The sequence below is a fragment of the Rattus norvegicus genome, chromosome 6, assembly GCF_036323735.1.
Source record: "Rattus norvegicus strain BN/NHsdMcwi chromosome 6, GRCr8, whole genome shotgun sequence".
In the NCBI taxonomy this organism is placed as follows: domain Eukaryota; kingdom Metazoa; phylum Chordata; class Mammalia; order Rodentia; family Muridae; genus Rattus; species Rattus norvegicus.
Window position 1 is genome coordinate 53862743 of NC_086024.1, and position 11486 is coordinate 53874228.

At 45.0% G+C, this 11486-nt stretch overlaps 1 protein-coding gene across 4 annotated transcripts in view; it reads right to left on the reverse strand.

The window, feature by feature from the left end:
- Slc26a4 (solute carrier family 26 member 4) overlaps positions 1 to 11226 on the reverse strand; it is a 38867-nt gene extending 27641 nt beyond the window's left edge. The window contains exons 1-6 of one of the 4 annotated variants that reach the window (XM_017594054.3): positions 11066 to 11226; positions 10290 to 10479; positions 8394 to 8533; positions 2894 to 3004; positions 1312 to 1496; positions 575 to 739 (exon numbers count right to left, since the gene is read on the reverse strand). In XM_017594054.3, coding sequence (XP_017449543.1) covers positions 575 to 739; positions 1312 to 1496; positions 2894 to 3004; positions 8394 to 8533; positions 10290 to 10453 — 765 coding nt within the window. In that variant the 5' untranslated portion in view covers positions 10454 to 10479; positions 11066 to 11226. 4 annotated transcript variants of the gene reach the window in all.
- Positions 11227 to 11486: the final 260 nt, after the last annotated feature.

The window sequence follows — 11486 nt, forward strand, 5'->3', positions numbered from 1 at the left end:
GAAAGAGCCTGAGAGACACGTTTCCAATAGTTTGGTTTTAAAAAGCAAGAAAGACAAAGGCTTGAAATAATAATTTTGTAATAATAACTTTTCTGGACCTTGCTCCACGCCATCCCCTGAGCGAATTGTCCAACTACTCTGTTCTAACGATCCCGTGAGGTAGATGCTATTCGCAACCCTATTCTGCAGAGAAGGAAACAGGCACGGTGATTCGTTCATAGACTAGTAAGTAGCAAAGTAAAAATTGGAATCCAGACCTACTCAGTTTCGAGCCTGAGCTTTCAGCCAGTACCCTGTATGATCTGTCTAGGGGTCACTTAGCCTCTCAGAGACAATGTCAGACCAGAGTACAAGTCTATTACATCTCAGCCCTGTCTTTGTTTGTTATGCTACCTCAGATCCCTTAATCTTCTGAAAGCCATAGCATCTGGGAAAACTTTGGAGCCATTGAGAAAATGGTTTGCAAAATGTCAGTCATCCGGCTTGTGGCTGAGTGTACAGAAAACAGACTCTCCAGGTTCAAGATGGAGAACAAAGGAACCGTGATGTTTCTTGAGTGAGACGCAGCACTTACGTAGATAATGGAGAGGACGCCGTTGTAGTTTTTGGTTGAGACATTGAGCACGATCTTCAGCTGTGAGACCAGCACTTGGAAGGCGGCGGCGGTTGTGAATCCGCCAACCAAAGGGTCTGCCAAGTACCTCACTATGAATCCAATCTGCAAACCTCCAAACACCAGCTAGGGTAAAAAGAAAGGGAAAAGTTACACGTTTGCCTGAGAGAAGGACCAGCGCTGGAAATGGTAACAAGTTAAGCTTCGTAACAATGAAAACATTGGTAGGCTGCCTGTGACAGAACCACTTGGAAGAAACAAGTGAGAATTTCCGGCCTCTCCCTCCCATCTACAGCTTTAGAATTCAAAATCCATATGCAATGTAAAATTCAAGCCTTTCCATCTATGTACTATGAAAAGCAAAAATCATGTCGCTTCTCTCTGTGCCTTCCAGGCCTCCGGGCTGCACTCATTTGAAGACTTTTTCGTCCATGTCTCCTGCACCGTTAAATCACTTGTTTCCGTTTGCTTCCTTTTCTCTGACCTTGGTGACAAGTGATTCTGGTTTTTGTTTGTTTTTTAAGTTTTTAAGGTTTTCAAATCCATTTTAGCATATGAGCTAAAACAATGTTATTCAGGAAAAATCAAATATATATATATACATATATATATACACATATCCCCAACATATATATATTCATATATATGCATATATATATGAATCACACTCATCTGTGATTCATGTAAGTCTATATTACCTGTATGATTCCAACCAGAAGAGTGAGGGTGCTGGCAAGCAACACTCGTGCGGCATCTCTGGTTCCGGTGTCCAATGTGGTTGTGTTCAAGGTACTTCCGTTACCACTGGGCACAAGAAAGTGGTCATCCGGAGCCATGCTCAGAACAACGGACCCCACCATTAAGCTGACCACGGGGAAAGGGCCTGGAGAAAAAGGGTCTGTCAACTCAGGAGCACCGAATCACAGACATTTAGACTCAACACGTCTGTGTACAGTTAGAAAGGCATGGGGTAGTCAGCTGTAACGAAGAAACACTGTTCAAAGAGGCTGAGAAGTAGATGTCTCAAGGCGTTCCTGACTCAGAGAGGACTAGGGTGATGTGTAAATGGATGGTACTTAGGCAGCGTTCAGCGTACTTCCTGGGTGCATGGCATGGCTACCTCCTCCCCTGTGGGATCCTATGGCACATGTACATCTGCATGTCAAAAGAGGGCATCCGATTCCATTACAGATGGTTGTGAGCCACCATGTGGTTGCTGGGAATTGAATTCAGGACCTCTGGAAGAGCAGCCAGAGCTCTTAAGCACGGAGCCATTTTCTCCAGCAGCAATCTCTATTTTTTTAAGTTCTTACTTATTCTATTTACTACCTACATTTCCCCCATGATGATGATGATGACGACAACAACGATGACAGCAATGATCCTACCCTTTGATTATAAAAGGCTTTATGGTTGAGAACCCTCAATCCCCAAACTCAGTAACCAGGAAGATCTAAGCACAGAGAATGTCAGAGGCAAACACACTTGTCTCTTACTGATTGGTTCTTCAAAGAGAGAAAGTTGACTCAGTCAATAAGTCTCTCCTGACCTGCCTCTGTGGACAGCTCAGAGGCTAAATACCACGAGAGACAAGGGCTTGGGTTAGATTAGAGGGCAGGATTACATTTGCCTTAAGATTATTCGGGCAATACATCTCACCAGCACATGGACACAGCAGCAAATTCGTCTTCATTGCTGATGTCAAAGTCACACAAAATTGTATCAAAACATTTCTTTTCCACTACAGTCCAGGAAAAAAAAAACCCACCTTGAATGTTAGGGATGAAAGGAAAACCCATTGTGACCATGCCATGAAGGAATGAGAAGCTTGTTTTCTAAACTGTCTTGCAGGATTTTGCTAGCCTTCCCATATTAGCTTATTGAAATATGTTCTTTAGTGAAATAACAAATCAGTAGTTACTGACCATAACTCACTAAATGCAAAATTAACCTGGTGACGTAACTGCATCTAGGTCCTGTAAAGATTTTTCTCTCTGTCATATATTGGAGGAGAACACTTTTATATAGAGTCAATTTTTATTACATTTAAAAATTTTAAACTGTGATAAAATTCAAAAGCATGCTTCAATTTTCAGCCTTTCAATTTCATTAAAGCACAGTCCCCTCTATTGCTTACATTGCCAATTAATAAAGTGGGCAAGGCACCGAAGTTTGGTTCCTCCGAACTCATTGACAAAGGTCTGGAGGCAGTGCACATATAACATAGCAGAAATGATTTACAAATGAAGAAGCACGGCTGTAAAACATGCTTGTAATTACCAACGGAGATGTGTCTTGATGTTCCAAAGACAAAATACGTCAGGATGGGGAAAAAGGCAGAGTAGAGACCATATTGAACAGGAACTGCAGCTAGCAGAGCATAAGCCATCCCTAAAGGTACAACCAACACAAGAAAAGTCACAAACAAAAAATTAGTTATGTTTGCACCACACAAAGAAAGGCTTTTTTTTTTTTTTTTTTTTTTTTTTTTTTTTTTTTTTACCAGAGACATATTCATATGGATTCAAAACATCAGCCAGTCCCGGATGGTTTTCTTGTTTTGCATACAGACCTTGGCTATGCTAAGATACCGACTATGACTTGACTGGGATAGTGGGTGTTTCTACACCCGCCCCCTGCTCAAATGAACTGACTCTACTGCTCGGGCTCAGTAATTCAGCCACACTCGCTGGTGATATCAGTTGAAAATAATCAAATCATTTCCTGTAGAATTTGGTTAGTCCAATCCAAAAGCCCAGATCAGCTACGTGGGTAGTTCTGTTTGAACCCATGCACCTCTGTGCTCTAAAGAACGTAGGCATCATTGGGCTTTCTCCTTCCTCGATGAAAAACAGACGTTAGATAAAAAGCAAGACAACACTACCCTGATGACCCACTAGTGGGCGGTGCCAGGCATGAAGGAGGTGGACCCACTAGTGGGCGGTGCCAAAAATGAAGGAGGCAGACCCACTAGTGGGCGGTGCCAGGCATCCTCTGGGTCACGAGTCTCAGGCTATGGAGTGAGCAGCATTTCCGCGGACACTGGAGTTGGCAAAGGTAATAACATATGCTCTCCCTTAGTTAACTATTCCGGCAATCAACATGCTTTAGCAATCTCTATTTCACACGCTGGGAGTGAAAATCCAGACCTTTGACTCGAGTCATTAATAAAGAACCTTTTGTAATGATTTTTAGAACTTACTGACAACCTAAATAACCCAACCTATTTGCACTTAAGCTTATCTACTGAATGAATATCTTCCAATAAGGAAACGGTTAGCTAAATTATACTTTAAACATGGTTGTTCTACGTCGTAGAGGGATTTGGGGAAGCAGGAGCATATGAAATTGAAAGGAAGCAAGCTGAGGTAATATAGAAACATGTTCCCCTAACATAACCAAATGTAAAGTAAAACTTTAAAAATTCATTACATTTTAACTTATTTTGTGTGCACATGTGTCTGTGTTGTGGAAGCAGTGTGTGTGCCTCAGCGTGCACATGAAGCTGAGAGAACTTTCGAGAGTCAGTTCTCGCTACAATGTGTGTCCTGGGGACCAAACTCAGGTCCTTGTATTATTGATGCATATTTGAAAAATTTGTATGTGTGTGTGGCTGTGTGGTGTATGTGTGTGATGTATGCACACATGTGTTCAGGACACTAGAGGCTTAGGATTTCCTCTCTGTAGCTCTCTAATTCATTCCCTTAAGACATTATCTCTCACTGAACCTTGCTAGACTGGCTGTCAGCAAGTCTCTGCAGTCTTCCTGTCTCTGTCCCCTCACAGTGCTGGCGTTAAAAGCAAAAGACCATGCACCCTGCTTTTTACATGGAGACCAGGGACTTGAACTCAGATCTTCATGCTTGGGCAGCAAGTGCTGTTAACTGCTCAGCTGTCTCCCCAACCCACTTCTCTAATACTCTAGTTACTAAGAGGAAGTGAGACTAATAAACGGTCCCAGGAACACAGAACAGAAAGAGAGCAGATTCATACAGAAAAGACCAGAGAGGGAGCAGAGAGGAAGAAGGCCCAGACTACACTACCTGTTTCCTACAGACAGTTTTCAAGTTCTCAAAGGAAGAGCTCCCTGAAAAAGGTGCTGCGTCTCTTCATTCTTTTTCTCTGCCCTCCTCCCACACTCCTTAATAGGCCTGGGATGCAGGGATGATTTGAGTTTTCATACACTGTATCTATTTTAGCAACGTCTTGTGTCCCTATACAACTGGTTGTCTTTATTGCAAAGGAACTTGGTACAACATTTTTGAAATAATACAGTCTCTAAAGAAACAGACCATTGATTGAAAGTGTGCACTCCATGCTGGCGCAGAGACTGGATAGGATGGCCGGATGTATGTTAAATTGAAACCATTTGAAAGGAAAGGCCTTCTACCATGTAAGGATTCAACACTACAGGCCACGAATCCAGACTTCTTAACTTCAGAAATCATGAGAAACAAATCCCCTTATGAGTTAAGTAGGTCGGTAAATGTCAAAGATAAAACTAGAGGAAAAAAATCTCCCCTTAGGTATGAATAAAGACACCAATCAAAGGGCTTGCGGGTCTTTTGTCCTTAATAGGACTTCTGTTGTTATTGTTTGTTTTTGTCTTGTCTTGTTTTGTTTTGTCATAGGACAGGGTTTCTCTGTGTAGCCCTGGTTGTCCTGGAACTCACTCTGTAGACCAGGCTGGTCTCAAACTCAGAGATTTACCCGCCTCTGCCTCCTAAGTGCTGTCATTAAAGGCATGCGCCATCGACACCTGGCTAGGAATTGCGTTTACTTTTTAGCATTAGAAATCAAAAGGCCCCAGCACCCTGAGCAAACTTCCTCAAGTTCTTCACTGCTCTTTCCTCAGCCTTCTCTTCTCCATCCTTCCTGGCAAGAACAGGCATTCCCGTTCTTTCCTTTTAGTGTGTGCTTTTATTATCACGCTGTACTGCTTGCAATGCTCTGCAGGAGGCCTGTCACTCAGCTACCCAGCCCTTGTATTTTCGACTCATAGTTGTGCTACATAGAGTAGCTTGGCCTGCAACCGTAACCATCCTGCCTCTGTGGAGTGTGCTTAGATAACAAGCGGGTACTACCACACCCAGCTCTGGACCTTTAACCCATCAGTTCCAATATGGTCCTTGATCTTTTCTCTTGTCTAGCCCAGACCTCTCTCCTCTGGCTTTACCCTGATGTTGGCTTCAGCTTTCTATTTTTCTCTGGAACAAGCAATTGCTATCTCACAGAATCTCAACCTAACATGCCCCAAGAAACATCTTCATTCTCCGCCCCACACTTGCGTCGCCGCCAGCCTTTGCCATTTTAACAAATGACAGTCATCTCCACCATTTGCCTAAACCAACACCTTAGAGCCTCCTGGTTTTCATCTGCAATTACCAGTACATAATGGTGATTGTTGCTGCAGAATATTTATTTCCTATCTTGCAGCACTCTCTTAAGTCCTGCTTGATCCAGGTCCAAGTGAGAACCTATCGTCCGGGCTGAAAGATGCCTTGGGGACATTACGTAATCAGGACCCTGAGAGTGTCTCATTGCTTCACCTGAACCCGGGTCCTGCCTGGTCGTACCTCAGATTTCACGCACACATGTATTCTCCATCACCCCTGCGCCTCCCCATTTGTCCTCAGTGCTTTGCATCTTTACCTGGTGGTTTTCTTGCTGCTATCTCATGATGCCGAGTCATCCCTTGGGCTGTGTCTAAATCTCTCCTCTTGGGTTAGGCCTTCTCTAACCATAGACCTCTCTTCCAAACTTAGTTCCCAGCATGCCACAGCCCGACTTCAACCACCGGATGTGGGCTCCACAAGGTCTGTGCCTGTTGGTGATAGCTGAAGACCTCGCGGACAGAATTAGGCCATAAACGTTTATTATGTGCATGAGTGATAAGCATGTGTGTGTGAGAGTCAAACTAACCTAGCAAAGTAACCTTGTAGTTTTATTTCTGAAAAACAGGCTACCTATAAAATGAGGGGCTAAGCCAAGTGATGGTGGCTCAAGCCTTCAATCTCAGCACCCAAGAGGCAGAGGCAGGAGGATCTACAAAGCTAGTTCCAGGACAGCCAGGGATACACAGAGAAACCCTGTCTCAAGAAACAAAACAAAAGAAGGGGGGGGGAGCTACAGTGTACAAATTATGAATCACTGAATCCCAATGCTACCCGTCACCCCCTAAAAGACCCAGGGCAAGAATTCCTCGTTTGCTAAGGGGGCTGTAATGATGCTCCCCATCTTGCAGAGTTCTTATAGGAATGGGATGGAATGTATCTGATACAGATTAAGCAAAATGTATTTCTTTTCCTCCTGCTGGGGATTAGATCTAGGACCCCATGCATGGCAGTGAAGCATTCCCCAATGGTGAAGCAGATCTTTATAACACACTGATCTAAAAAGAAAAAAAAACCCATACTTCTCATGTATAAAAATGATTTATCGTCAGGAATGAAATTCAGTCCGTTTCATTAAACACTAATTGAGCTACCGACTATGTAGCTTCAGGCAGCTCCTGAAGAGCCATGGGATGGAGAAAGCGCCTGTTTCCCGGGAGCCCCAGGGCTGCTATTTTACAGCATTTATTTATTTATTAATTTATTGTTTTGTTTTGTTTTGTTTTTAAGACAGGGTTTCTCTGTGTAGAACAAGCTGACTTCAAACTCAGAGATCCACCTCCCTTTGCTTCCCAAGTGCTGGGATCAAAGGCGTGCACCCCCATGCCCAGCTCACTTTACAGATTTTAGAGTACAGTACAGAACATACTCCACCCTCCACTCTGGGATCTAGGGCACATCTGGTCCAACTGAGGCTCCGCACCAGGGCTGCAGAACCTCCTCCTCCTCTGTGTGAATGCCCTGCCTGTGGTGAGTAACCTGAAGAGCTTCCCAGTCCGGGGTAAAGCACATGTTGCCTAACCTCTGTTACAAGCATCTGAAAGAGTCTCTCTCCAAGCTCCTTCTCCACATTCCCACACCCTGCATCACTTCCCACTACTTAGCCAACTCAGACGTCACCTTCAGAACTCAGGTTTGACCACTCTACTTCCAGGAAGCCATCCCCAGTCCCACAAACGTGGGTAAAGCACACCTCATTGGCACTGTCCTAGTAGAGGACATTTCTCTTGCCGCAACTTTAACACACTGAACTGTGAGCATTCATTTCTCCATGGGGCTATGAGTCCCTCAATACATCTAAGTCTTGACAGTTTACCTGGTGTCTGCACCACGCTGGCTGGCCTGAAAATTATGCCAAGTGAGTGAGTGCTCTTGTCATAATTTGGAAGCTTTGTGGAATCCAGTGTGTGGCCCTGGCTGAGATATTTCCTCTCTAGCCTTTAACGTGCACTCACACGGCAGATCAAGATCTGTGTGGGGGAATGTAAATAAAGTAATTTAAGGAGCTGAAAGCGTTGGTTTTTAAAAACCGCCAGAACAGAATACAGAATATCGGGGCGTATTATTTGTCATGAGAAGTATTACTTTACAAAACTTTAGGTATGCGTGTGCACATCACCATGCAATGCATGTCACGTATCACCTGTATACTGTGCACTGTGGTCAGTAACTCTGGGACTATAATCTGGAGACACACAGCCGGGGAGACAATGTTTCCCTGGAAATATCTTTATGGAAGAGGAACGGTGACTCTGTTTACTAAGGTACCCTAGCTGAAGACCTTGAGAGAGTGAGTACTGGTCTATGGTTAGGGAGTAGGGGCGTCATGAACCTCTGTGGGAGACGGTAACTTATGATTATTTGGGACCAATCCGCCAGCATCTTACCTTGCAGGGTACCTACTAACCCAGTGCTAACTCCAGAGATGATATCACTGAGTAGCCATTCCTTGACTCGGTATTTTGGGAGCCAGTCCAGAATGGGCAGGAGAGCCTTCAGCGCACCAAACGCTCTCTTTCTTGAGCAACTGTCAAAAGGCAGGAAAATAGGGTGTTTGATTCAGTTTTCACCACAAAGTCATGAACCAAATTCTGCTGCTTTTTTTTAAAATAACTCATTAGAAAAATAATGAGTCCCGTGAGGAAAATACTGACACTGAAGTGATTGCCTTTTTTTTTTTTTTTTTTTTGGCCAGGAATTGTATCTATCCTTTTAAATTCCCTGTTCTAGGAAACACAGGATTAAGTGCCTCCTCCCCTTGTCCACTTTTTAATCCTCTGAGAAAATATCCCTACACAAGAACTCATTTTCTGACCCAGCCAGAAAACGATCAGTGTGGAGTCTCTGTGTGAGATTAATTTTTAGGCTCCTAAAGCTGGCATTGCCTTCTTCTAAAGAAAAATAAACACAGGACTATTTTGGCAATACAAGCTTAGAGCCACTTTTTAACAAAACTTCTAGTGTGATGAATTTATACTCTGTACCTTTTAACTTACCAATTTGAAACGTAACAACCTATAGATAAGAATAAAATATCAATAGAACTTCCACTTTTTGAAGATAATTTAAATGTTATATTTATGAAATAATTCCAAAGTTTAGTAGGTAAACACAAGTTTGATTTTAAGGGATTATTTTAAGTGGCACAGTTACATAATAAGGCATAGTTATATATTATAAGTCCTTGGAGATAATATATATATGTGTATGTATGTATGTATGTATCTTATCTACCACATGGTTTTGTGGATTCAACCAGTTGCAGATAAAAATAATAAGAAAATGTAGTGAACATATGAAGCCCCCCTTGTTTCCTAAACTTTGCAGTGTGACTGTGGCTAACAGCACAGTTAGATGGTAGTAGTATTATAAGTAAGACAAAGATAGCTAAAAACCATTCAGGAGGAGGTATGATTTATATGCAGACATTAACCTATTACATATAAGGGACTTGGGAATTTGAGGGATTTGCTGTTGGGGAGGAAAGCTACTATGGCTAATGGTAACAGACTAAATATCCAATATATGGGATTTATAAAAATCATACTGGAGAACCGGGAAGTGGTTGTATGACATTGTCAAAAAAAAAAAAAGGTAAAAAAGAAAATACCCTCCCCAAACCCCCAAACAAAGTACATTATATGCATGTAATAAAATCTCAAAGAATTGTCTGTGTTGGTGGTGGTGGTGATGGTGCATGCCTTTAGTCCCAGCACTCAGGATGTAAAAGTGTTTTTATAAGGAGAAAGTCTGGCGATTAGTTGAGTGTCTGTCACGTTTTTTAAAGCTTGTGGTGTCTGGTTCTGGGGCTCCTTGGGATTCGAGGATGTGGTGGTTATGCCTAGGGATCCCACTGCCTCCTGAAACACTGGGAGCACCTGTCTCCTAGCTTTATTTAATCTCAGGTGTCTGAAAGTGATCCTGATCTTGGTGTAGCCAGACTTGTCTGTCATTTGTTAGATAAGCCCCTTTCCTAGCATTCTTCCCTAGCTTCACAAGAGGGAAGTAGGGAGCCACTGGACCCCAAGATACACTCCAAATTTCATTAGAATGGGGCGGGGGGCGGGGGAAGTGTGAGAGAGAGACAGAGAGACAGAGGCAGAGACAGAGAGTGGTGTCAGGACCCGACTCCCACTTCTCCACTAAGTTTCTCCAGGCAAAGCTGCAGTAATTCCAGGCCCAGATTACTGGAGCCACCTCTCTCCCGGATCCGCGCCAAAAGCGGACGGGATCTGCACCTTCCCGGACGGGTGTCCCCATCACCTGCCAGCTGCCCGCGGTACCTGCAGCTCCGCGCCAGGCTGTCCCGCAGCGTCCTGCGCTCCGGCAGGCGCCGCTCGCGCTGCTGCTGGAAGGCGAGCTCGCTGTACACCGGCCGCGACACCGCATAGCTGCAGCTGTACTCGGCGAGCTGCGGCGGCTCCGACCTGCGGTCCCGCGCTGCCATGGCCTGTGAACCGGAGGACCGCCGGCCTGGAGGGGGCGCGACGAGGGAAGACACTCAGAAACGCGGATCAAGCAAAAGGCCTGCAATGGGCACCTGGGAGCAGCTTCGGGTGCCACCTGTGGCAGCGGCTTCGGAAAGCCGGTCCTCAGCGCTGGCAGCAAACTGTCCCTACTGCTGGCCACCTGCAGGACAGCACCCGGGGACTGCAGCGTCTCACGCACCAGACACCCGGGCTCCCCGCTGTCCAGGGAGTGAACCTCACTTTGAAGGCTTGGGTGTTGGACTGGGTGGCCTCCCCGGGCAGTCAGGGCGCTGTCCGCGTCCTGAAATCTTCCCCCACCCCACCCCCGGACTTACTGGTGCCCGTGTGACACCTAAAGAGTCGAGTACTCCCCGCACTCGATCGGAGACGCAACTCCACGCACACTCTGGGCTGTAACAGTGCAGTCCCATTTAAGGACAGGTGCGACTTTCCTGCTCTGACCGCTTGACTTCCTCTTGTCTCGCTTTTTCTGGTGTCTGTCCTGCTCTCCCCTCCGGCGGCGCCTGACCAGTCCCATCCCTAGAGACAGGGCGGGGTGCAGCCGACTGCATCTTCAGGGATGAACTCACCTGTTTGGGCTCCGGAGTTTTGCCTGACCAGAATGCCCTGGGGACAGTTTTCCTGCTGCCTTTATAGGGCTCACCCAAAGCAGCGGGACGTTTTATTTATGGAGCAACAGAGACACCTTGGTGGAAGGACACAGACAGTAATCTTTTTCCCACGAATTTTACCAGGAAAAAAAATCCTACCCCCTCCTGTTTTCTTTTCTTTTCCCAGACCCAGAGAGCTATAACTCTTAGTGGTTGTCTCACAGGGGCCACCGGATCTTCACCCACACCATGACTACGACTACTACTACAGCTGTGAGATCAGAGCTTGGGGTACTCGGTTTTTTGGCTGTCAGAATCCACAACCTGGTCCGTGTGTGCTTGCACCAAATGGGCAGGAGTAGAGAGAGGTTAATATGGTTTGCATAGCAAAAAAGCTTTG